At 34.2% G+C, this 26,428-nt stretch overlaps 6 protein-coding genes and 1 non-coding gene across 7 annotated transcripts; 5 read left to right on the top strand and 2 right to left on the bottom strand.

Moving 5' to 3' along the window:
- The first annotated feature begins 4,206 nt into the window (after positions 1-4,206).
- On the top strand, positions 4,207-6,895 carry LOC118061249 (chaperonin CPN60-2, mitochondrial). Its single transcript, XM_035074682.2, has 10 exons — positions 4,207-4,288; positions 4,514-4,785; positions 5,031-5,135; positions 5,271-5,357; positions 5,448-5,618; positions 5,704-5,772; positions 5,971-6,048; positions 6,188-6,283; positions 6,443-6,542; positions 6,626-6,895. Exons 2-10 carry the CDS (start codon positions 4,582-4,584, stop codon positions 6,844-6,846), a joined length of 1,131 nt encoding a protein of 376 aa, XP_034930573.1. The 5' UTR covers positions 4,207-4,288; positions 4,514-4,581; the 3' UTR covers positions 6,847-6,895.
- Positions 6,896-11,596: 4,701 nt separating this feature from the next.
- Positions 11,597-12,940, bottom strand: LOC140955139 (uncharacterized). The gene has a single exon (XM_073406930.1). The coding sequence runs from the start codon at positions 12,938-12,940 to the stop codon at positions 11,597-11,599; it is 1,344 nt and encodes a 447-aa protein (XP_073263031.1).
- Positions 12,941-14,411: 1,471 nt separating this feature from the next.
- Positions 14,412-14,483, top strand: TRNAT-UGU (transfer RNA threonine (anticodon UGU)). The gene has a single exon. It is a non-coding gene; the product is annotated as a tRNA-Thr (tRNA).
- A 1,139-nt stretch (positions 14,484-15,622) lies between these two features.
- On the top strand, positions 15,623-16,667 carry LOC118061257 (dirigent protein 18). Its single transcript, XM_035074693.2, has one exon. It carries the CDS (start codon positions 15,689-15,691, stop codon positions 16,448-16,450), a length of 762 nt encoding a protein of 253 aa, XP_034930584.1. The 5' UTR covers positions 15,623-15,688; the 3' UTR covers positions 16,451-16,667.
- Positions 16,668-19,185: 2,518 nt separating this feature from the next.
- Positions 19,186-20,356, top strand: LOC118061267 (dirigent protein 16). The gene has a single exon (XM_035074700.2). It carries the CDS (start codon positions 19,360-19,362, stop codon positions 20,101-20,103), a length of 744 nt encoding a protein of 247 aa, XP_034930591.1. The 5' UTR covers positions 19,186-19,359; the 3' UTR covers positions 20,104-20,356.
- A 209-nt stretch (positions 20,357-20,565) lies between these two features.
- Positions 20,566-21,719, bottom strand: LOC118061726 (hydroxyethylthiazole kinase; the record flags this gene model as incomplete). Its single annotated transcript, XM_035075276.2, has 2 exons — positions 20,566-21,310; positions 21,573-21,719. Coding segments are annotated over 2 exons (537 nt in total), but the record flags the coding sequence as incomplete, so codon positions are not given.
- A 1,261-nt stretch (positions 21,720-22,980) lies between these two features.
- On the top strand, positions 22,981-26,397 carry LOC118061276 (beta-glucuronosyltransferase GlcAT14A). Its single transcript, XM_035074710.2, has 4 exons — positions 22,981-23,631; positions 23,770-23,845; positions 23,948-24,063; positions 25,707-26,397. The coding sequence occupies exons 1-4, from the start codon at positions 23,055-23,057 to the stop codon at positions 26,222-26,224; spliced, it is 1,287 nt and encodes a 428-aa protein (XP_034930601.1). The 5' UTR covers positions 22,981-23,054; the 3' UTR covers positions 26,225-26,397.
- Positions 26,398-26,428: the final 31 nt, after the last annotated feature.

The raw sequence follows: 26,428 nt of genomic DNA, 5'->3' as shown, positions 1-26,428 counted from the left end.
ATTTTTCGGCTAAATTCCGCATGGAACGTTCCGGTTTCATTTTACATGTTCTGTTCCGTTCTTGAAAAGCCATTGAATCAAATTGAACTTTGTTCAATTTAATTAATTAAATCACCCAATTATAAAAAGCTCTTTTTCATTATTATTTTCAATAACAATGATATTAATAATAATATTTGAAAATTATTATTACTATTTCATTAACAATGATATTAATTTTTTAAAATTAGATTTATCACTAATATATATGGTTTATATTCATGTTGTTTTTTTTTTTCATGTTTATACTTTGTCGGAATTTAAGCAAAACAAGTGATGCTTTAGATTCCATTAGCTTTGATAACAATGACCTAACTTTATATTTAAAATATTTTTGTTAAAACATTTTACTTTCATAATATTTTGATATTTTGTTTAAGTTGAATTATTTTAAGTTAAAAGATCTATTTATCTTGACTATTTAGAAATATTTTAAATTTTAAAATTATATTTATTTGGCATTGTGTTTGTATTGCATAATTTATAATTAATTTATCTTGAATTTGAATTATGTTTGTTGAATATATAATATATATAGTACAATCACAAAACGACACGCTGAAATATTTTAAAACTCAAACATTTTATTCCAATTAAAAAAATAAAATATTTATTGAAATATAATTAACAACCTTAATCCTATCAACAACCGTGGCGACATCGCAATGGCAGCTCTAGCCACGCTGCCTTCAGCCCCTGCAAACACCACCACATGCATCGTCTCCATTGCTTTTCATAACCCAAATCTATCGATTAATTAAAATCCTTTTTTATTTATTATTTAACATGACGATCCACTCATCCTTTCTTATAAGAAAACTAGACGGAATCCCATTAAAGAGGTCATATTCTTGATAAATAAAAATAAAATCATTGGAGCCATATTAATAAATAAATAAAAACACGGTGATAAACCAGGCTATTAATCCTTAAAATTATAGTTTTAAGATCTCACCGAGGTAAGTTGAACTAATTTTTGTTATAATAAATAATATCGTTTTTTTTTAAATAATTCAATTCAAAATCAATTAATAGCCGGTCCGAGTTTTCTAATTATGCTTGTAACAAAATCCTGCAGCAAGTGCGCCATTCTATGTGTGCATGCCGTTTCTTGTGCAGAAATGGTTCCTTTTCTCTTTTCACACTCCTCGATTTATTTCTGATTTCCTTGTTGACAAAATTATATTAATCTTTTTCAAATAATATAAACACATTGTTAAACACTAAAAGAATTGAATAAAACGCATAAATGCCAAAATCTCAATTTCACGAGTCTAATAATATTTATGTAAAATAAACATTTATCGTTCTTAATAATTCTGAAAACAAACTGGCATGTTGTGCAAGGAACATGTTCATGCACAAACTTGCCGCACCACAGATAAATGAACCATTGAAGTCTAAAATTTGAATATGCATAATATATAATGTTTTTATCTGGGATTGCAACTAGCTCTTATAATTACTTAATAAGATTAACCAAAAACCTGTTGCCTTCTTTCGGATAGTCAAGGAGATGGTGTGAACCAGCCCACCTTGCACTTGAGCAGACGATTGAAACTAGGGAATAATCTCTCAATTCTCCCGCTCTCCAGGTAGCATATTCCTGATTCACGAGACACACGACGAAGTAACACTTCCTCTCTTTTCTGATCATCACTAGACACTTCTGAGAAGTAATTATCGTTCTCTAGAAAGAAAATGCAATTTCTTTGGATTCCGCAAGGCAAATTCTCTGCCGGAACTGAAACTGACCGGCCACCAGATGTCAAGAAGATCAACTGGTCACTTAAGCTCTGCACACTACGCAAGATCATGCCTGCGTTAGGACCCACCTCGTATACACTGAAGTCGCTTACTTTATCATAGAAACGCTCAAAATCACCATCATCTTCTTTGACATCCTCTTCATCATAGAAACTTTCAAGATCGTCATCATCTTCATCGAAACGTTCCTCTTCTAAGTCGTCCTCGTCTTCATCCAAACGTTCCTCGTCTTCATCATGATAAGCATAACAAACGTTATGTGCAAGAATTATCAATAGTTCACCATGGACTGATTCTACTAAATACGGCTCATACAAAAAATGTTTGATGATGGCAATATCATGTCTCAAATGCTCATGAATCTCTAAGAACGGATTACGACCAGCATTCGAAACTGGAATGAACTTTATTCGCACCTCATCATCCTCTGTCAACTTAAAGATGTGCGTCTCAACATGCTCGATTTTTTGTGATAAGACGCATAAATCTCCATTGTAAAACAAGATATCACGGAACTCTATGTCGCGATTAGTTTCACGGGGAAAGATGCTCCAACACTTGTCCCCAAGTCTACACAGCGCCAAATTCCCACAGTTGTTCGCTTCAAACTCGTTAAATCTCAAGGCAATGATGGATTTTGAAGGGTCCGCAGAGGATAGTTCAACCCTACCAATAAACTCAGCGACATTGAATCCTCCCATATTGAAAATACAATTGGTGACAAACGAATAGTAGTATGGAGCTAAAGTTGATAGGGATGGAAGTTGGTGAATGGCTCCTGAAAGTGGATTGAAAAGGTAGATTTCTGTGTCAGGAATTGGTTTAAAAGAGAGATAACTCGAGTACTTTGTATCGCGAATATACTGCCCTTCCTTGGCAATAGCCAACCAACCCCTGGATACTTCAACAGACACCCCTCCTAGCAATACCTCTGGCATATTGCGTTCATGAACCTTGTTTCTCGATAGGTCATAAAACTTCAAGGACTCACACTGCGTGTCGTGGGGGAGGAGTAGCCATGGTAGTGTATCCATGATAACCCTATCATCTTCTGGAACTCCCGGTTGACCAAAACCAATATCGTCTTTGCAGCGATTGGAAAATAACATCTTGATAAAGGATGGCAAACGGCAAGAAAGATATTCTCCGAGCTTTCTATACAGACGAAACAATACTCTTGCATTCATATATATCTAACGAGAAAATATATGATATTTTATGAAAGTCTGAATAATAATATGGTTTTCAAACAAAAATAAACTAGACAGTGTTATTTATATTAGTTATAGACGTTCAATCCTTCATAAAAAAGAATTTCTATTTAAAAGTTACTTGACTAATTGAATCCATCTAGTACTAGGATTACTAACTAATAGAATCCTAATTAAATTGAAAATTCTAATCTAAATAGAAAAGTGAAACACAAACACAACGCACCGTATATAACTTTGATTTTAACGTTTACTATTGGTCAGCATAAAGCTTAATTAGAAACGTTATTAATCTCCCCTTTCTTTTGTTTATCAAGGTGCTCTAATTATCCCAATCAACAATCAATCCGCTAAGTGCCAGAAAATATTATTTCATCCATGAAAAAAGTGCCAGAATGTCTAATTATATACCACCAACTCGATTTCTTACTGAAAAAAGTCCGGGCGTGGTGCAATTTTAAAATTTAGAAGGGAGCTTCGCATGATCAACAAACACAGAGATATTATACCTGTAAACATAGAAAAGATAGCAAACACTGTGGTCAAGAAGACTCAATCTTTATTCCATAGCTTCTTAGTCTTAGTCTTGCAATGTTATCATTGAGTTTTGTAGAAACAAACTGAATTTCTTGGTAAAAAACAGTTAAAAGGAAAGATTTAACTTGTGATACAAGATTGAGAGAAGAAGTAAAACCGCAAAGAAAATAAAGAAAATAACCATGCAAAAAAAAATCTTTTCTTGCAAATATCTTCTTGATCTGGGAGGGCGGTTTGAAGGTGGAGAGTTGTCAATTTTGGGCTGCCTTCTTCTATCGGCTTGCCTTCTGCTAGGATATCTAACAGATGTTCTATCGGGATCCATCATATTGAGAGGCTGTGCGGAGAGGGAGAGAGAGATTGAGAATTAGTTGAAGAAGAAGGAAATGTTAATAAAGGTGAGTTATCAATGCGCGTCTAAGAGAGCAGTTTGTTAAATTGACATGTGAGTAATATTGAGGCTGCAAGATGGCTAAAGATATATAGATGGCAGGGTCTTCTAAATATCCTGCTGTTAATTCTATCTCGGCAGCTCGTGTAACGGTATTTTGGTGGGAAAGAAAGTTAATTTCACAAGCTAACGGTATGCCCCCCCCCCCCCCCATTATCCCTAATACAGGGGTGAGACCTTGAAACAGAATGAAGGTTAAAATTTGACCTTGATAAAGTCAAGAATGTTGGTGCTAGCCTGGTGAAGCAGGGTGCAAATGCCACCAACGACACTGCAGGCGATGGTAAGGTTTCTTCCTCTTAACAGTTGTTATCTAAATATTTTGACCATCTGGGATTTAGATTGGTGCTGCAGCATTTGGTCATTAGTTTAGGATTTATGCTACAGGTTCTAAATCTAGTGTTTATTTTTTTTATTTTTAATTTTTTTTCATATTTTACTTCATAGTTTTGCTTCTTTGTTGGTTCTGTCTCACTGGGAAATGAGAGCTTTTCCAATGTGTTTGCAGGGACCACTTGTGCTACGGTTCTCACTCAAGCAATATTTACTGAAGGATGCAAATCAGTTGCAGCTGGAATGAATGCAATGGACCTAAGACGTGGTATCAGCATGGCAGTTGAATCAGTTGTTACCAATTTGAAGAGCAGAGCTAGAATGATCAGCACATCGGAAGAAATTGCACAAGTTGGTACAATATCAGCAAATGGGGAGAGGGAAATTGGTGAATTGATAGCAAAGGCCATGGAGAAGGTTGGCAAAGAGGGAGTTATAACAATTCAAGTAAGCTGTGCATTGTCTTGATACATTTTTTTCTGTTTTCTGTTATTGATACTTTTCTCCATAGTCTCTTGCTATTCTTCAAGTGTCTTGGTACTGTTATGAAGGATGTCAAGTTTATGAGTACTGTTTTTCTTGACACATGCAGTGAGTTGCCAATGGCTACTTATCTCATTCCATTAATCATTCTTTCATTTTTTTGTGTCCAAAATATGCATTTGCCCTTATCCCATGTCAAACTGTTGCAGGATGGGAAAACATTATCTAATGAGTTGGAAGTTGTCGAGGGGATGAAGCTTGACAGGGGCTATATATCCCCTTATTTCATCACGGACCAGAAAACCCAAAAATGTGTAAGTTTTTACTTCTGATTCCAATCATGACATTTCTTGAGATCTAGGGGGTGTCCACATGATAGAATAGTTCAAAGTAACTGCTTCTACTGTCATTAAGTTTCTATTATCTTTTCTATACCTGTGCACAAACAGGAATTAGATGAACCTCTCATTCTGATCCATGACAAGAAAGTCTCAAGTTTGCATGCTGTGGTGAAAGTACTAGAGTTGGCTTTAAAGGTACACACTTTATTTCCAATCACTTTGTTTTTGGAAAGCTGGAGCACATATGCAGCGCTGTTCATTTTTTGCTTAACTGTGTTTGTTCAGAGACAAAGGCCCTTGCTGATTGTTGCTGAAGATGTGGAAAGCGAGGCCTTGGCAACTCTTATTTTAAATAAGCTTCGTGCTGGAATCAAGGTCTGTACCATTAAGGCCCCTGGTTTTGGAGAGAACAGGAAGGCCATATTGCAGGATCTGGCTGCTCTCACAGGAGGCGCAGTGAGTTTACTTCTGCACATATATTGAATTTTTTGTGTCATATCCTCTAGTTCCATTGAGCAAGTTCTTAACTTCTGTTTTGCAGGTTATAACAGAAGAGCTTGGCCTCAATCTTGAAAATGTGGATTTGGATATGCTTGGCAGTTGCAAAAAGGTGAGCACAAGTTGTTGACTGTGGTGTAGTTTACCTCGGGTACTAGCACAAGCACTGCATGGGGAGCCAGAAGGGCTGGATTGGGATTGGGTGGAATTTAGTTTAGATCTTGTGGGCAGTAGTGAAGGCAAGGGTGTGGTTGTCTGTAAAAAGTGTGTATTAATTTTGATGCATGACGAGTTGGGTTTTGTCTTATAGGTTACGGTATCAAAGGATGACACAGTTATTCTTGATGGTGCTGGCGATAAGAAGTCCATTGAAGAAAGATGTGAACAGGTCAGTTTTGCTTCGTTGCTGGACTATGTTTAGTCATCCTCAAGGCATCCTTTCCTTTCAAATAAAAAAAAAAGAACAAAAAAGCATCCTTCGACGCAAATGAATACCGTGATTTTTGTCTGTTGCTCTGTAATTACAGATCCGATCTGCAATAGATTCAAGCACTTCTGACTATGACAAAGAGAAGTTGCAAGAAAGATTGGCGAAGCTTTCTGGTGGTGTTGCTGTGCTGAAGGTCTGCCAACTTTCACACACACTTCCCATATCCTCTCTTATTAACTTTCAAATACAATTATGGGCATTTACTCTAGCCAAGTCATCTATCTTCTAACTGGATTTATTGCTTAAAAGTTGTAAACTGGGGTCACTAATGAAAATTTTGCTAATATTGCAGATTGGAGGAGCCAGTGAAGCTGAAGTCAGTGAGAAGAAAGATAGAGTTACATATGCCCTAAATGCCACAAAGGCTGCTGTAGAAGAGGGTATTGTGCCAGGTAAATTTTCCATCTATCTTTCCTCATGTTATATGGTAGAATTAAAATCAACGATCAAACCCTCAAGCTGTTTTCTTTTGCAGGTGGTGGTGCTGCTCTTCTTTATGCATCAAAAGAGTTGGATAAGCTTCAAACTGCAAACTTTGACCAGAAGATTGGTGTTCAAATTATCCAGAATGCCCTGAAGGTTTGTCCTTCATCATGTGTGTGCATGTGTATAAGTGTGGTTGGGTGCTGTATACATAAATATTTATTCTTCAAGATTGAATCTGGGTGCAAGTTTGAAGATCCATGCACTTTATGATTCTGCGTATAGCCAAGCTTGAAGTATTACAACATTAATGTGAATTTGATGACCTTTCTATTACGTTACCACTGATTCTGCTCTCACAGGAGGCGAAGTGAAATTTAGCCTTCATTCCTCTTTCATTCCATTAAAAATCTTCTTTCAAAATGTCATTATCCTTTATTCCCTTGCCCTCTCCCTCCATTCACCTCTTTCTCAAATAAACTATCATGCATATTATGTTGTCTCTCAATTTCTAAGTTTGTTTGTTTTTTTTTTTTTAATTTAACTATATTTTTAATATTAATTAAGAGTGTTTTAAATTTAAAATTGTTATTAAATTCAATATAATTGTTTAAATTTAAAATTTTCTGACCCAACTCTTTATTTAATTTAGATTTTAAATTAAATCGTGTGGAAGCTGCATCATCAGCTAGACATATCTAAAGAAAAAAATATCAAAGAAAAAAAAAGAAGAAACAAGTTATCTTCATCGCTAAAATAATTTTGATTGCTATTTATTTTATTTAAAATAATTTATAATTTTTTAAAAAAAAAATTTATCATCTTTTTAACTTTTTCATGTGTCGGATTTGATCTTTATTATTTTAATTGGTATTTATTTAATTTAAAATAATTTAAAAATTTTTTTTTTTTTAATTTCATCATCTTTCAAATTTTTTTATCTGTTATATTTGGTCCCTATTCTTTTAAATGAACTTTAAAAAATTAGAAAATTAAAAAGTTATTTTTCAGCTTATTTTTTATAACATAATCAAAAAATAAAAAATATTTTTAATTTATTTTTTGTCAAACTACTAAATATCAAAAAGTAACTCACTTTTAGAAATTTATTTTCTATAAAAACTACTTTTAAATAAATTAAAAATTATTTTTAGTAAACATACAAAGTTTAATAAAAGTTTATATTTAGTGGCTGCGATTCATGATTGGGTTTCTTTATTTAGGAAAATTGATAAAAAGTCAACCCTTGTTATATTATATTTTATTATAGAAATAACCAGAATAGAATGATTAATCACCATAACAATTAAAATAACAAGTACGGACTTTAACAAATAACAATAAAGCATCTAGTTTTTTACGCGGAAAACTTAAGTCTATCCCCTAAAATCTTAGTTTTTTTTAATTTACGGTATATCTTTAGGCTAGCTTGCACGCACCTTAATTAAATTTTACGTGTATTGTTATTAAACTCAGCCTGGCCTAACGAGTCGACTCGGGACACAGTGACTGGACCGGTCCGAGTTTAATAAAAGACTGAATGTGGAAACAACTCAGGCGACCCGACCAGTCGACCTGGGACCCAGGCGACCCGGGCAAACCCGGATGAAACTTGGTTTGTTTGTTTGTTTGTTTTTTAATGTGGGATTTGAAATCTATTAGTATATATACTTTATGTTCCCAAGAAAAAAAATCATATTTTTTCAATATGAGATAAAAAAAAATTTTTGGTTTAAATACTTCAACTTAAAAGGATAACATATCATTTTTTTCAATGTGGGATTTAAAGCCCTTTCATATATATACTCTATGTTCCAATGAAAAAAAGTTATGTTTTTTCAATGTGGGATTTAAAACCTATTAGTATATATACTCTATGTTTTCAAGGAAAAAGTTATGTTTTTTCAATATGGGATAAAAAAAAAATTTAGTTTAAATACTTCAACTTAAAAGCTTAACATAATATCTTTTTAATGTGAGATAAAAAAAAAATTTAAAATATTTTTTTAAACTTTATTATTTATAATATATATAATCTATATTTACATGGATTTTTTCATATGAAATATTAAAACTTTATTTTTTTTTAATTTTTCCAGGTTGACCCATGAAACCTGGGACTCGGCCCCTTGGCCGGGTCAACCCCCGGACCGGGTTTAATAACTATGCTCATGGGTCCTGAAATTAACGATTAGATAAGCCTCTAATGGCTATAAATATTAGCAACCACAGGGCTCGAATCTGAGATAATAAGAGAAGCAGTTTTTTTGATCCTAAGCTCTTATCACTGAAACACCTACTTGTTGGCTAAAAAGCTTAGTTTTTAATTTGGTTCGTTGTTATTTTGAAAATTTACACTTCAATACTTTTTGTTTTTTTTTTATCTTTTAGTCTCTAAATAGAAAGTGATAAATCAATCGTTTAGGAGAGAAAAAAAATGCTTAGATGATCTCATTGTGCTCATAAAAAAGCTAATATTTATGTTAATGAATTCTAGTTTAATAAAAGTGGTGTTTTCATTTAATATTTATGTTAATGAATTCTATTTTTTAATATAAAAAATTCAGGATTCATTAATTTTTCTTCATTTAATTTTTAATTTTTAGAGTGATTAAAGAGTGTTTTGAGATTATAAAATATATTTATTGAGATTTTTATAAGGTTTTTGAGTTGCTATGAAATTAAAATAAATATATAAAAAAAAGCTTGGATTTCGATTTCTAGACTATAAAAAAATAACCATAAAACTATCTAGGAGGTGATAAGTTGTTTGATATGCCACACAACAACCCATAATCTAGAGGAGTTATATAAAAAAAATAAAATGGAGTGGACTTTGCCTACTTCAAAAAAATAAATAAAGAGGCATGTTAGGCGAAGCTTTTTTCTATGGCTTGCTAGATATATGGGCATGGCTTACCGGTCTGAACAATGTTTGACCTCAATTTTTTTTATTTAGGTTATTGTTTAATATCTTCTCTTTTATTTTTCAAATTATGTACTTAAATTTTTTTAAAAAAATAGTGATTATCTTTATATATATATATATATATATATATATATATATATATATATATAATTTCGTAATGCTTGGAAGAAACGATGAAAATTCTTGTGTGATTTTTTTCGAGGAACCTTAAAACCCGATCGAATTCCTCACATAATAAAAAACTAGAAACGAAAGAAAAACAAACCTACTACTCTCTCCACAAGCATTGAATTGTCTCCAAATTATTCGACCACATAATGAAATCCTATTGGCTGGCACATTCAGCAACAGAACCGCAAACCACACACACCAGTGCCACAAGGTTGTCAATTTTGTTCCGTTTTACCCGGAATGACCGAAACATTCCATACCAATTTAAAAAACGAAAAAAATGGAATGAATTTCATCTCATTTTAAATCTTGGTCAGTTCCGGATTTTTCGGTTAAATTCCGCCTGGAACATTACGGTTTCATTTTACATGTTCTGTTCCGTTCTTGAAAAGCCATTGAATCAAATTGAACTTTGTTCAATTTAATTAATTAAATCACCCAATTATAAAAAGCTCTTTTTCATTATTATTTTCAATAACAATGATATTAATAATAATATTGAAAATTATTATTACTATTTTCATTAACAATGATATTAATTTTTTAAAATTAGATTTATCACTAATATATATGGTTTATATTCATTTTTTTTTCATGTTTATACTTTGTCGGAATTTAAGCAAAACAAGTGATGCTTTAGATTCCATTAGCTTTGATAACAATGACCTAACTTTATATTTAAAATATTTTTGTTTAAAACATTTTACTTTCATAATATTTTGATATTTTGTTTAAGTTGAATTACTTTAAGTTAAAGATCTATTTAATCTTGACTGTTTAGAAATATTTTAAATTTTAAAATTATATTTATTTGGCATTGTGTTTGTATTGCATAATTTATAATTAATTTATCTTGAATTTGAATTATGTTTGTTGAATATATATATATATATATATATATATATATATATATATATATATATAGTACAATCACAAAACGACACGCTGAAATATTTTAAAACTCAAACATTTTATTCCAATTAAAAAAATAAAATATTTATTGAAATATAATTAACAACCTTAATCCTATCAACAACCGTGGCGACATCGCAATGGCAGCTCTAGCCACGCTGCCTTCAGCCCCTGCAAACACCACCACATGTATCGTCTCCATTGCTTTTCATAACCCAAATCTATCGATTAATTAAAATCTTTTTTTATTTATTATTTAACATGGCGATCCACTCATCCTTTCTTATAAGAAAACTAGACGGAATCCCATTAAAGAGGTCATATTCTTGATAAATAAAAATAAAATCATTGGAGCCATATTAATAAATAAATAAAAACACGGTGATAAACCAGGCTATTAATCCTTAAAATTATAGTTTTAAGATCTCACCGAGGTAAGTTGAACTAATTTTTGTTACAATAAAATAATATCATTTTAATTTTCTTAAAAATAAAATATCGTTTTTTAAAATAATTTAATTCAAAATCAGTTAACAGCCGGTCCGAGTTTTCTGATTGTGCTTGTAACAAAATCCTGTAGCAAGTGCGCCATTCTATGTGTGCATGCCGTTTCTTGTGCAGAAATTGTTCCTTTTCTCTTTTCACACTCCTCGATTTATTTCTGATTTCCTTGTTGACAAAATTATATTAATCTTGTTCAAATAATACAAACACATTGTTAAACACTAAAAGAATTGAATAAAACTCATAAATGCCAAAATCTCAATTTCACGAGTCTAATAATATTTATGTAAAATAAACATTTATCGTTCTTAATAATTCTGAAAACAAACTGGCACGTTGTGTAAGAACATGTCCATGCACAAACTTGCCGCACCACAGAGATAAATGAACCAGTGAAGTCTAAAATTTGAAAATGCATGATATATAATCTTTTTATCTGGGATTGCAACTAGCTCTTATAATTAACTAATAAGATTAACCAAAAACCTGTTGCCTTCTTTCGGATAGTCAAGGAGATGGTGTGAACCAGCCCACCTTGCACTTTAGCAGACGATTGAAACTTGGAAATAATCTCTCAATTCTCCCGCTCTCCAGGTAGCATATTCCTGATTCACGAGACACACGACGAAGTAACATTTCCTCTCTTTTCTGACCATCACCAGACACTTCTGAGAAGCAATTATCGTTCTCTAGAAAGAAAATGCAATTTCTTTGGATTCCGCAAGGCAAATTCTCTGCCGGAACTGAAACTGACCGGCCACCAGATGTCAAGAAGATCAACTGGTCACTTAAGCTCTGCACACTACGCAAGATCATGCCTGCGTTAGGACCCACCTCGTATACACTGAAGCCGCTTACTTTACAATAGAAGCGCTCAAAATCACCCTCTTCTATGTCACCCTCTTCATCATAGAAACTTTCAAGATCGTCATCATCTTCATACAAACGTTCCTCCTCCTCGTCTTCATCATGATAAAGATAACAAACGTTATGTGCAAGAATTATCAATAGTTCACCATTGACTGATTCGACTAAATACGGCTCATAGTAAACATGTTTGATGATGGCAATATCATGTCTTGAATGCTCAATCTCTATGAACGGATTACGACCAGCATTCGAAACTGGAATGAACTTTATTCTCACCTCATCATCCTCTGCCAACTTAAAGATGTGCGTCTCAACATGCTCGATTTTTATTGATAAGACGCATAAATCTCCATTGTAAAACAAGATATCACGGAACTCTATGTCGCGATTAGTTTCACGGGGAAAGATGCTCCAACACTTGTCCCCAAGTCTACACAGCGCCAAATTCCCACAGTTGTTCGCTTCAAACTCGTTAAATTTCAAGGCAATGATGGATTTTGAAGGGTCCGCAGAGGATAGTTCAACTCTACGAATAAACTCAGCGACATTGAATCCTCCCATATTGAAAATACAATTGGTGACAAACGAATAGTAATATGGAACTAAAGTTGACAGGGATGGAAGTTGGTGAATGGCTCCTGAAAGTGGATTGAAAAGGTAGATTTCTGTGTCAGGAATTGGTTTAAAAGAGAGATAACTCGAGTACTTTGTATCGCGAATATACTGCCCTTCCTTGGCAATAGCCAACCAACCCCTGGATACTTCAACAGACACCCCTCCTAGCAATACCTCTGGCAAATTGCGTTCATGAACCTTGTTTCTCGATAGGTCATAAAACTTCAAGGACTCACACTGCGTGTCGTGGGGGAGGAGTAGCCATGGTAGTTTATCAGGAACGGCATCCATGGTAACCCTATCATCTTCTGGAACTCCCGGTTGACCAAACCCAATATCGTCTTTGCAGCGATTGGAAAATAACATCTTGATAAAGGATGGCAAACGGCAAGAAAGATATTCTCCGAGCTTTCTATACAGACGAAACAATACTCTTGCATTCATATCTAACGAGAAAATATATGATATTTTATGAAAGTCTGAATAATAATATGAGTTTCAAACAAAAATAAACTAGACAGTGTTATTTATATTAGTTATAGACGTACAATCCTTCATAAAAAAGAATTTCTATTTAAAAGTTACTTGACTAATTGAATCCATCTAGTACTAGGACTACTAACTAATAGAATCCTAATTAAATTGAAAATTCTAATCTAAATAGAAAAGTGAAACACAAATACAACGCACCGTATATAACTTTGATTTTAACGTTTACTATTGGTCAGCATAAAGCTTAATTAGAAACGTTATTAATCAACAATCAATCCGCTAAGTGCCAGAAAATATTATTTCATCCGTGAAAAAAGTGCCAGAATGTCTAATTATATGCCAGAAAATATTATTTCATCCGTGATGCAATTTTAAAATTTAGAAGGGAGCTTCGCATGATTACGATTGAAGAGTCCCTCAAGTTAACTTCTCTAGAATAAAAACAAATTTTAGAACTCCTCGCAAACGAAGAGTTATATGATATCCAGGGGAGTTCGCTCCTTGCCTGACCACATGCATATATATAAATGTTTTTGCCAAAACAAAATCAGAATACTAACTTAGCTGAATTGTCTCCTTGTCTGTTTACTCATTACGTCGTGCATTTTTTTTTTTTAATGGTCAAACGGGATATACTCACATCTCGAACCAGTGTGGTCATTGATATTCTGGATCTTCCTGCCATTTAACAAATCAGAAGCTACGTTCGACTTGAAAAAAAAAATAATGGTAATAGTTCAATGAAAAACAATCCCTGGAACGAGCAGCTAATCCCGGAAAATTGACACATGGGTTTATTTTCTATATACTATATAGACTCTCAAATTATATGTTTGGGTTGTACAGATGCATAAAGCAAACAGTCCGTGTAACAAGTTCTCGGGCAGAATTCATGGTAATAGTTAACCATTAAAACTCAAATTTCACGCCACATAAAGCTTCTTAGAACAAGTACTACGTCATTGATAGAAAAATAACAATCGGATTACATACATCAGGGTTGTCGCATGCAATCATATCCCCATAGCTTAGCTTAATTGCAGAAACAGTAGGTTTGTTCATTTAGATCTGCCTCTGCCTCCGTTGCTCCTTCGTATGTTGTTTGATGTAAAGATTGTCAATGTTGTTTCCTACAAAAGTGACATCAATGCCAGACTATTTCCGTAGTTAAGTTGCTGTGATGAAACCTTTTTTTAACTGACAGAAAAGTATACACTTCCGTATAAAAATAGAAATATCAAAAGCTTTTCCATATTTGCTTTCACTTTTAAGATGTTAGATTAGTGTGGCCAAAAAGCAAAACTAGTCGACTAATATTTCATGGAGGAAACTCGGGTCATGAATTGCCCCTATAGCTCAGTGGTAGAGCGTCAGTCTTGTAAACTGAAGGTCCGTAGTTCGATCCTGCGTGGGGGCATTCAACTTAATATATTCAATTTGTTTTTTCTGAAATTATAAAAACTAGAAAGCATGATCACAAGGATCGAGCAGCCGCATTTTTTCAGGCAAGACCATGAAGAGCGGATAAAGAGTTGGTTTCTGATGGGCACCAAAAACAAGCCCATAAAGAGCAATGAAGGGGCCGAACCGAAACCTTACCCGTAAAAAACGAACGCTCAATGATGGAGAGGAAAATGGGCTCAAACTCAATTCTCTCCTTTGTGTTTCATGCAATTCTCTTTTTTAGTTGGTGTTTGGTGATATGATCGGGTAGTATTTTTAAAACATATTAATTTTTTAATTTTTTAAAATTGTTTTTAGCAAAGTGACTTATAATTTAGTGGTCAGACAATTTAAGAGATTAAACTGAAGGAGACGTAGCTAATTTGTCACTTGATTGGGTGTTTGACCATCAAATTATATTATCAATTCAACTAGTTGGATTTGAATTTAACACGTGTACAAATCTGAAGATGAGATAAAATACAATTAATTAAAGTTGTCAAAAAAATCTCTTAAACACTAAAAAGATAGATTTAAATACCAAAAATATTCAATAAATAACTAGAAAACAATCAATTGAAAAAAAAAAGTTAAAATCTGAAATTAACAAGGAAAAAATCTAAAATATAGATAAAAACTTCAAAGGTAATTTTTGAGGATTTAAAGTGGAATTTAGCAAGTATGTAGCAAATGGATTTGGAACGTGAAAGAAAACTCCATAAGAGTTCAATTTTTTGTAGAAATTCACTTGTAAAATTTGAATCCAATTCAATAATCAAATAAAAATTTGAATTGTTTTAAGTCAAACTATTTATTCAAACAGCTTCTTAGACTGTTTTTATTTATCAATCTAATCCACAAAGTTCTTGGCTAATTGCTCGAGTCAAAGTGGTTATGGAATACATCAGTCTGGTAAGGTTCTGATCATGTGATCTCCAGTGGACCTCAAAATCACACTACTTTTCAACGACTCCCTGTCCGCCATTGTTATTTTGCATCGAAAGGAAACATTCTTGAAAGACGATTTCTCCAACGACTTCACCAGTTCACCTCCCTGGTCTAATAACAACAACTCCATTCAGTCTATCTTTATATACAGAGCATGGAGTGCACATGCATCCAAAATCTTCATCCTCAACATCCTAAACTTCCAGTATATTCCTATAGACGCACATTGAGATGTTCAAGGAACCATCAGCTTCCATTCTACTGGCATTGCTAATTGCTTTAGCACAATATCCAGCAGCAATCTGCGCTGCGGTTGACCCTGTAGCAGCAACCGGAGAAGAACCAATCCTCGAGTTATATATGCATGACATCCTCGGTGGCAGCAACCCGACAGCTAGGCCAATAACCGGCTTGCTCGGTAACATATACAGTGGCCAAGTGCCCTTTGCAACGCCAATAGGGTTTGTCCCGCCAAACGGTGTAGCCATCCCAAATGCCAACGGCGCCATTCCGACTGTAAATGGCATAAACGGTATCCCACTGGGAACTGGTTTAGCTGGCACTACTTTTGCAGGACAGCCAAATGGTCAGAACCTCAATGGCAATCCTCAAACCCAATTAGGACCTGATGGGTTAGGACTTGGCTTTGGAACGATAACTGTTATAGATGATATACTAACCTCTAGTCCGGAGCTGGGGTCACAGTCTGTAGGCAAAGCTCAAGGTGTATATGTGGCAAGCTCAGCAGATGGGAGCACTCAGATGATGGCATTTACAGCTATGTTTGAAGGAGGTGAGTACGGTGATAGCCTCAACTTTTATGGCATGAACAAGATCGGAAGCACCATGTCACGTCTGTCAGTTACCGGTGGCACTGGTAAATTCAAGAATGCTAGGGGTTTTGCGGAGGTCCGATCGCTTATACCTTCTGGTCAACATTTCATAGATGGTGCTGAGACATTGCTAAGGTTCACAGTCCATCTAAGCTACTAAGAATTTGTGAAATTTGAAGAACAAGTTCGAGTTGTTTGTCTTAAAGTGTTTGTGAGCAAGGCGTCATGATTTTCTGTCAAAATTTATCAAGTCAAAGACATTTTATGTATTTCCATCAATATTTCTTTTTGCAATTCTGTTAATTGAAAAATCTTGCAAGCGTGCTCTAGGGATTTGATGTCATATAGAGTACAGTTTTCACGTATTTATAAGAAGTCCCTCCCCAGTTATGTGTACCATTAAAAACCCACAACGACTTCGATGGATATCCTACTGAGGTAAACATATTGTCCTCAACAACAGATGCAAGGTTCTGTGTTTGATACAAGGATATATATATTTCAAGCCAGAGAGGAAATAATAGCTAGAAAATAATATTCATGTAACACCCAACTAATAAAGAACTCATGCCAGAAGAATTTTAAAGGAAAAAAGAAAAGCTAAAAATAAAATTCATAAAACAATCCAACTAATAAAGAACCTATGAAATTTAAAGTTCATCAGCTTTCATTCCAGCACGTTGGTTAAAACTGTACATATGTCAATGTTCCTGTTAATATTGTTCAAGCTGGTGAGACATGTCTTTCTGCTTGTTGATGGACTAGAACCTTTCATCCCTCTCCAACATTGCCACAGGAGGAAAAGGAGCTTAAAAAGAAAGAACATACTACAGCACAACGTGGAACGTTAGCTACAAGATTACGTGGATGTGCGCTGCCATGAGCTATAAAATAAATATATTTGATAGTGTTATAATTATAAATCAATGTTAGATAATTAATAGAAACTAAAGATGTGATAAAATTAATATTTTATGATAAAAAAAAAAAAAAATTATGTTGGTGATCAAAAACTTAGAGATTAATATAATGATTTGTAGCAATTCACAGTGTTTTGTGAGGAAAGATATACAATATTTTCTTCATATGATTTAGCTTTTTGCTACATAATTTAGATTTTTTATTAATAAAAAAAATTAAATTAAAAGTTAAATTCTCTACCAGCTCAATATTAAAAAAATAAAATCGACAAAGACAATTTAAAAAAAAATCATAAGAAAAAAAAAATTTTGTGGAGAAACACTGTAACAATCCATAGTGTTTTTTGAGAAAAGCTACAGTGTTTCCCTGCATGATTTAACTTTATTGTAATTTCAATTCTCAACCAACTCAATATTAAAAAATAAAAATAAAAAAGACAATTTAAAAAAAAAAACCATAAAAAAAACTCATGTGGGGAAACACTATAACAATTCACAATGTTTTACAAAAAAAAAATACAAGGCTAAATTCTAACCTACTCAATACTAAAATAATAAAATCAAAAAAATATAATTTTGAAAAAAATCATACAAAAAATAAAACACAAAAAAAGGGAAAAAAAACCATAGAGAGAAACACTTTAGCAATCCACAATGCTTCAAAGAAAAAAAAATACAAAGCTAAATTCTCAATTAGCTCAATATTAAAAAAATAAAATTGACAAATACAATTTTTAAAAAATTCATAAAAAAAAAAAAAAACCATGGTGAAACACTGTAATAATCCATTGTGTTTTGTGAAGAAAAGCCATATCTATAATTCTCAACCAACTCAATATTAAAAAAAATAAAATTGACAAACAATTTTGAAAAAAATCATGAAAAAAAAAAACTCTATGTATGGAAACACTGTAGCAATTCACATAATTTTAAAGAAAAAAATTACGAAGCTAAATTTTTAACCAGTTGAATATAAAAAATAAAATTAAAAAAAATAATTTAAAAAAAACTAAAAAATAAAAAAAAAATACTATAGCAATCCATAATCACTTTTTTTTTTTTTTTTGGATTCGAGGAAACCCCATCTCCCGGAAAGCGCACTTGTGGGCTCAGGTGAGTAAGTAAAACCCCGGCTGTCCCAGACTTTTATAAAAGGTGCACGCCCTGACTCGAACTTAAGACCTGCTGTGCAGATCTCAAACCCTTTGCACCACGCAAAAGCCTTGAGAACCAATCCATATAATCAGGTACGAGGAGAACTATCGTAAGTATATTGTAATAACAAAGCTAGAACAAGAATATTTTTTCTCATAATTCGAGAAAATTTCTCAACAATCACCCACTCCAGATCTAACCTTAGGAGGGTTGAACTGACCAACTATCACCTCTTTGCACCAACTCCACCATGTAACCATGAAGCATGACGCAAAATCTCTAAAAAGGTATTAAGCACCTGATCATGATTCCAAAGATTGTATCTAATGCGGATTATTTTTTAATGAATAATATGCAGATATGTTAGAGAATAACTGATAATGGCTCATAAAGTTTTCGATGCGGATCAAAGGTTGAGGGAAGATTCTATTTTACAATCGAACATGAGCAAATTCACTGTCTTCCTTTCCAAGACACAGGATTTGGTAAGTAAATAATCTGCAAAACATTTTGATAAATGCAGAAAAGAATGCACAGAGCATTATACAGCTGCACTTGAAATGAAGCCCAAAAGAGCTACAAACAGTATAAACAAGCACTATCATATTATCCTGTTATCCGCTCTCTGGGCAGCAGGAATTTTCATCTTTGGCATAAAAATGGTCCAAACTAGCATGGAAAGGCTTGCTAATATGGTTTCCCTGTAATGGGGGAACATAATGTTGAAGAACCTACTGTACGTCAGACTCCATTACTGCGCATTAGCTATACTAATAAAGAAGATGAAGATATACCTAAAACAGAATAACTTCCCAACACACACACTCCAACAACTTCAACATCTCTGAAGCCTCGCAACCACTCCATCTCGGTCTGCTCATGTCCTTCTATTTAAAGAGTTTTAACTACAGATCAGTTGCAAACTCCTTCAAGATTATTTCATCTACAAAATCTGTTAAGACTCCCACGAACATTAGCTACAAAAAATCACAAGATGTTCGAGCTATCTTCTCCATGTTTTCTCATCGTAGTGCTAATTGCTACCCTACACACAGTGACATGTGTGGCTGCCATCAACCCAGCACCGGCTGGAGAAGAACCTGCTCTTGAGTTGTACATGCATGACATTCTAGGGGGCAGTAACCCTACGGCACGGCCAATCACTGGCTTGCTAGGGAATATATATAGTGGTCAAGTGCCCTTTGCAACGCCATTAGGATTCGTTCCTCCAAACGGAGTGGTCATCCCCAATGCCAATGGTGCCCTTCCAACTGTTAATGGTCTCAATGGCATTCCACTGGGAACTGGCTTGTCTGGTACAACTTTTGCAGGTCAGAACCCAAATGGTCAGATCCAAACCCAACTTGGACCAGACGGATTGGGGCTAGGCTTTGGAACAATCACTGTCATTGATGACATTTTGACCAACAGCCCTGATTTAGGGTCGCAGCAACTGGGAAAAGCTCAAGGCGTTTATGTGGCTAGTTCCGCAGATGGGACCACACAGATGATGGCATTTACAGCCATGTTCGAAGGGGGAGAATTTGGTGATGCCCTGAATTTTTATGGAATATACAAGATTGGTAGCGCAATGTCACGTTTGTCAGTGACCGGGGGAACAGGCAAGTTTAAGAATGCTATCGGATTTGGTGAAATCCGAGGACTTATCCCATCAGGTCAGGTGGGCACCGATGGTGCACAGACATTACTAAGGATCACTGTCCATTTGAAATACTAAAAATGCAATTGGATTAAATGCTGGTTTGTTGGTGTGAAATCAATGTGTTCATGGTTTGTGGTTTCTCTTGGTTAACGGGCTCTCATACTGCCAGATGTATCAGATGTTGCAACTGAAATGGTGTGAATATGGAAAAAAATCTTGATTGATTTTCCCTGCGAATATAAAAGATTTCCTACTTCTTCAGCATCTGTATATCACCAAAAAAGCTATACAAATTGCAAAACAAGAACATAAACCAATAAAATGACACTTTTATCTGTGTTCAATAGAGACATCTGAATCCGACCTGGTAGCTGGGGGTATAAATCTAAAGAAAAACTCTACGAAGTCCAAGCTTTTCTGAAAGACCAAGCTTATGCTTGAGACAACAAAAATAAAAAGGGAATTCATGAACTTTCTTTACTGACTGAGTGCCTCAGGAAAAAGTAATGGTAATATGCCAGACTTCACACTAAGAAGTATCAAATCAGCTTATTAGTTTCTCAATAGTTTAATAATTCCTTTATAAGCAATTGCAGCAAACCAGAGATTAGGATCGTCGCAGTATAAGTTTTAACCAGAAAATTAGCATCCCTCTCCCCCAAAGGGAGGGGAAGCGGACAAACAGTCCCAGCCAACATTTTAGAATCTACACAAGATGCAGAAGCTCATTTTTTCTAGAAAACTGTGAATAAGTGGTCAGATTATTGCCTGATACAAAACATGTATTGTGGCTAAAGTAGTAAAGATCGATCACTTCTCTATGAACACTATAAAAAGCTCAAAACCCGACATACCATCTTCATATATAGAGCTCCTCCAGCGCCATCACAATTCACAGGCTGGTAATCTTTAAACGAGCAGATACGGAAGCTTGATCAAGATTATACAGGGAATCGATAAAGTGCATTCGCAGTGAAGCTGGACCGTTGGCCATGTCCGTTCCCATCTCTCCAGCAATACCAAATATGGACATTGCTGAAGCTGTTGCTTCTAAAGCATGCAACGGATCGACCGCAACAAATGCAGCAATGAGGGCAGTGACAGCACATCCTGTTGCTGTGATCTTTTGCATCATGGGAACTCCATTATGAGCACCAACAACTTGGTGGCCATATGTAATGATATCAACAGCCCCTGATACTGCGATTATGGAACCACTTGATTGAGCCAAGGTCTTTGCTGCTTCCATTGCATCCATTGACTCATGAGAGCTATCTACAACCTTGAAAATGAAACTCAATCATGAAGCTGAAACGAACATAAAACCCCCAAAAGAAATTGAAAGAAAAACTTGAAAATGAAACTCAATCATGAAGCTGAAACGAAGATAAAACCCCCAAAAGAAATTGAAAGAAAAACTTAGACTCCCATGTTGTAATAATCCAATAAAAACAATTTCAAGCATGGTAATTCTAGTTTTGCAATTTTCACAAGGGTGCTGAATTGATGTTTTATAAATTCTCTTGTAAGGAAAAATCCAATACCTCAGTGGCTCCAACAGAAGCCTTTGAAAGAGCAATAATCTCGGACCCATTTCCTCTAATAACACGAGGCCTCAAACCCACAAGCTCCAAACAAACCTTTAACCGGAAACCAGAAACTCCAGCAGCGACAGGGTCAAGAACCCAGGGTTATATTATGAGTATATACTCCCGATATTTTCTTTTAATTTACACTTTTTTATCTTTTTTATCTTAGAAGTTATATTTTCTTACTAGAAAAAAATAATTTTTATTTTTATAAATACAAAATGCAAATACAAATTATTTATATCATATATAAAATAAATTATTTTAAAAATAAATTACAATAATCTCTTTAAATATTATAAAATATAACTGCTATTTAAAACAAATAAACTAAACAATTTAAAAATAATAGAGAGAGGTTATTAATTTAAATATAAAAAATATAATGCAGAGTTCAAAATATATAAAAAAGAAAGGTGTTAGTTAAAACTTCAAAAAAATAAAAATTAGAAAGAAAAAAAAAATTCTATCATCATGACTAAAAAATTAAGGTTTGAGTTTAGAATTTTAAAAATTTATTTTCATCTAAAAATATTATTAGAACATAAATAAACCCATTTTTCAATTCAAAACACTCCTAAATAGATCTAAAAATACAACGTTAAACAAAAAATATTATTTTAAAATTTGAACCTACTTTTTTACTCTAGGATAAATAGCAAAAAAAAACATCTTAATAAATTTTTTTATCAAATTAAACTTGTTAAGACCAAAAACAAGTTCTTTTACTATTGAAATGTGAACATTCAATAACCTTTTCTTTTCTCTCTCAAATTAGAAACTTTTAAATTTAGACTAAATAATATAATTTTCAAATTAAAATAATTAAAATAAAAACCAAGAAAAATCTCAAGATATTTTTTTTCCCAAAAGGCACCGAATGAACAATAGCATGTAAGAAAAAAAAAACATTTCCCCTTGCTTTCCATCTCAGTCCTTTTATTTTTATTTTTTTATAAATATTATTTTTATAAAATTGAGAATCAACTCAATCTTATTTTTCTCAGAGCAAATTAACAAAATCAAAGAAAAATAGAGTTAAATAACAAGAATATAAAAAAATTGAATAGCAAAAAAAACAAAACAAAGAATTACTATTATAATGAACAATGTTTTCACATGTATATACAATGAAAACACTATACCTTTAAAATTTTTGTTGATGATTCCAGTTTTTTTCTCGTAATGTATTCCAAGTTTTAAGATTAGTACAAGTGTGATGAGTTAAAAGAGGAAGCAAATCTTTTTGAACTCAGATCGATTATAACCAAAAAATGATTAAAGCAAAATAACAAAAAATGATACGCTCTTCCTGTTTCCCAGGAACCGAAACCCCGGACGTACAACACAGGCCCACTTCACTTCCTTCAAATATAAAAATACCAGATAAATCGAACAGATTCACGGACGAAAGAAAGCCCTTCCATTTCCAAGAAAATGCAAATCCCACAACAACCACCACCACCGCTCGCCTCCTCCTCCACAAATGACAACACCAAAACCACGCTCTTCATAATCCTAACCACCTCCTTTTTCTCCCTCCTCTTCATCTTCACCCTCTCCTCTTACTCCTTCAACACCTCCTCTATATCCACCCATGGCCGGCCCGACCCGTATCTCTTCCCAAACCGCGAACCCACTTTCACCAAAATCCCTTCTGATCCAACCCCACCCTCCATCGCCTACTTGATATCCGGGTCCAAGGGTGATTTGGATCGGGTCCTTAGACTTTTATATGCCACTTACCACCCGAAAAACCAATACTTGCTCCACCTGGACCTCTCTGCTTCACAAACCGATCGTGATCAATTAGCTCTTAGTGTCCAATCAGTGCCTATTTTTAAAGCTGCGCAGAATGTGAATGTGATCGGGAAGGCTGATTTTGCTTACCCAAAGGGGTCTTCTACCATTTCAGCCACACTTCATGGCGCTGCTATATTGTTGAGGTTGCCAAAGAAATGGGATTGGTTTGTTAATCTTGGTGCTGCTGATTATCCACTTGTTACTCCAGATGGTAAACGTTTTAAACTTTTTTGGTGGCATTTGCGTTTTCTTTTTTCAAATATTTTTAGTTTTGTTCTTGGATTACATGATGTGTGTTTTTGTTGGTTTTGAGATTAAAGTTCTTGTCTTTGTTTTGTGGGTTTTGTAGATCTTCTTCACATTTTGTCATATTTGCCTAAAGATCTCAACTTTGTCAATCACTCGAGTTACATTGGCTGGAGAGAGTATGTGAAACTGACTTTTAAGACTTACTGGCTGTTTTTGGTGTCATGTTAATGTGGTTGGTTTTGTTAAGGATTTATAAGTTGCATGTGGTGGTTTTGCAGGTCTAGACAATTGAAGCCAATAATTGTTGATCCGGGGCTTTACTTGTCGGAGAAATCTGAGATGTTTTATGCTACTCAAAAGCGAGATTTGCCTAATTCTTTCAGGCTATTTACAGGTTTGTTTTCTTCTATTGTTTTGATTGTTCTTTTAGATGCGTATTGCACTGAGCTAATACATAATGCTGTTTGTCATGGACAAAGAAGAGATATTTCAGTGTAGCATGCCTACTGATTGCCTATGAACTAGTTTGAACTGGGAACAAGCATGGTATAGCATGAATTAGTGCGGAATAGCAGATTAGAAGCAAAATTTGTAGTTAACCAGATGGGTTAGATTATGACATTTTGATGGTTTGCATAATATTCCAAGGATGTTATTGATTATACTTCGTTGTTCTCCAGTTTTCCCTGCCCATTTTTTTCGTTGAGAAAGTTTTATTGCTCAGTAGCATGTCAGGCAATGTAAGTTGCACTATTATAAATTCTCAGGATAACTCCTCCATATCCCAATCAAATATTGTGTGCCGTGATGTGTGAAATGGACCATATAAGTGGTGACTAGAAGTTCAGTTTTAGCATTAGCCTGGAGGTGTAAGGTTATAGGATTCGTTCAGGGAAAAAGAACAGCAGTCCCATCTCTGCTGTTTGATGGAGCTAGACTTAAAGAGAATTTAACTTTGTAGAATCCTGTTTAAGGGAAGAATAATCCTCTTGTCTCTGTTCTTTGATGGAGAGTTATACAGAGAGCCATCAACTTAATTACTTTAATATGTTAGCGGTAGTAGAACCTAGTCAAGCTCAGATCATCATGCTCCTTATTGAAAACTGGAATAGCGCACTGAATACTTTGATATAATACTCTTATCAAGGATTCTCAACCATTGATTTCTAGTTATACTTTTCTGACTAGCAAGCCAGTGATGACTCCAATTCCCTCATTGCTAACTCACCTGTGGTTTAGTATAGAAAACCTACAATTTTCCATCAACCTAGTGGATACTCTAAGTTTGATGGATTCTGTCTAATCTTATTAGATGGGAAAACTTTGGTTACTAATAACCAAAATGCTAGTTGCTAGGTGAATTGGCATATCTGAAGATGGAACAAAAACTACAAGATCTTTTTAGTTTCTCCCTAACATTGTTGATTCCTCAGTTGATGCCGATGGGGAATTAGTTTGGTGTGTCATTTATATTAAGAGTTTCGCAAGAGGATTAGTTCTACTATCAAGAGTTTTGAGTAAGTTGGCAGTTTTAAGTTTAACCAGTTTGGAGATTTAAACTGGTTATTTTGTGGATAGAAGGCGTATCAATAAAATTTCCTGTCTAAAATCTCCAGGAACTAGCTTGGTGATTGGGTTTTTTTTGTGCAGATGAACCCAGTAATTGCTTTTATGTTTTTGAAAAGAAGGGAGTGGAAAGGGATAAGAAATGAAAAGGAAGGTAATATAAAAGAGCAAAGAGAAAGTCGTAGCTCAAAATATTAATTTTGGAACCCCATATAATTGTAAAATTCAATAGTTTGGACATGGTCAAATTTTTCTCTTTATGGAGCTTAGTGATCTTTCTCAAGTCATGCATGTTGCTATGAAGTTTATTTACTGCTCCTTTCTTTTACAAAAGCATTATATCCTAGCATGAGCTTGGTCGGGGCCAAATGACCATGAAATAATTCTCCCTTTAATTTGAAAGTCTTTTGCTTGTTGGACAAACTATTATTTTATTTTTTTCATCAACACAAGTGTTTATTTTCCCTGCAGGAACCTCTTTTTCCTTTGTAAGTCGTAATTTGATAGAGCACTGCATCTTGGGTGTGGACAACCTTCCGAGGATCCTAATGATGTATTTATCAAATACACCTTCATCCCTAATCAATTATTTCCCAACAGTCATATGCAATTCTCGTCAGTTCAATAGGACTGTCATAAACCATAACTTACAATATGTAGCCTTTGAGAAGCCTTCTAAGAAGGTGCCCCGCGCACTTAATTCTAGTGAATTTGATGCAATGATTCAGAGTGGAGCAGCCTTTGCCACTCAATTCAAGTTAGATGATCCTGTACTCGATCGCATTGACCGAGATGTTTTGGGACGAAATCCTGGTGAAGTGGTGCCTGGTGGTTGGTGCTTGGGTGGTGAGCCTGGAAACATAACATGCTTAGCTTGGGGTGATGCTGATATTCTGAGGCCTGGCACTGGAGCAGCAAGACTTGAAAAACTAATTGTTAGATTGCTGTCAAATGGTGAGTTTCACTCTCATCAATGTATAGTTGAATGACCTCAACCCTCATTCACATGGAAAGCAAATAGAACACCAAGTAAAAGGGAGTAACATAGAAAAACAGGAGGGTGACAAAATGAGAGACCAACCTTTGCCATGTTAAAATCTTGTAAAAAAAGTGTAATTCAATCTGATGATTTTTTGAGAAATGATGACTTTTTTTGTGGTTCTCTAAGCTGATATATGTTGTTGAGTGAAATT

Source organism: Populus alba, chromosome 1 (assembly GCF_005239225.2).
Source record: "Populus alba chromosome 1, ASM523922v2, whole genome shotgun sequence".
In the NCBI taxonomy this organism is placed as follows: domain Eukaryota; kingdom Viridiplantae; phylum Streptophyta; class Magnoliopsida; order Malpighiales; family Salicaceae; genus Populus; species Populus alba.
This window is presented reverse-complemented; position numbering and strand designations above follow the sequence as displayed.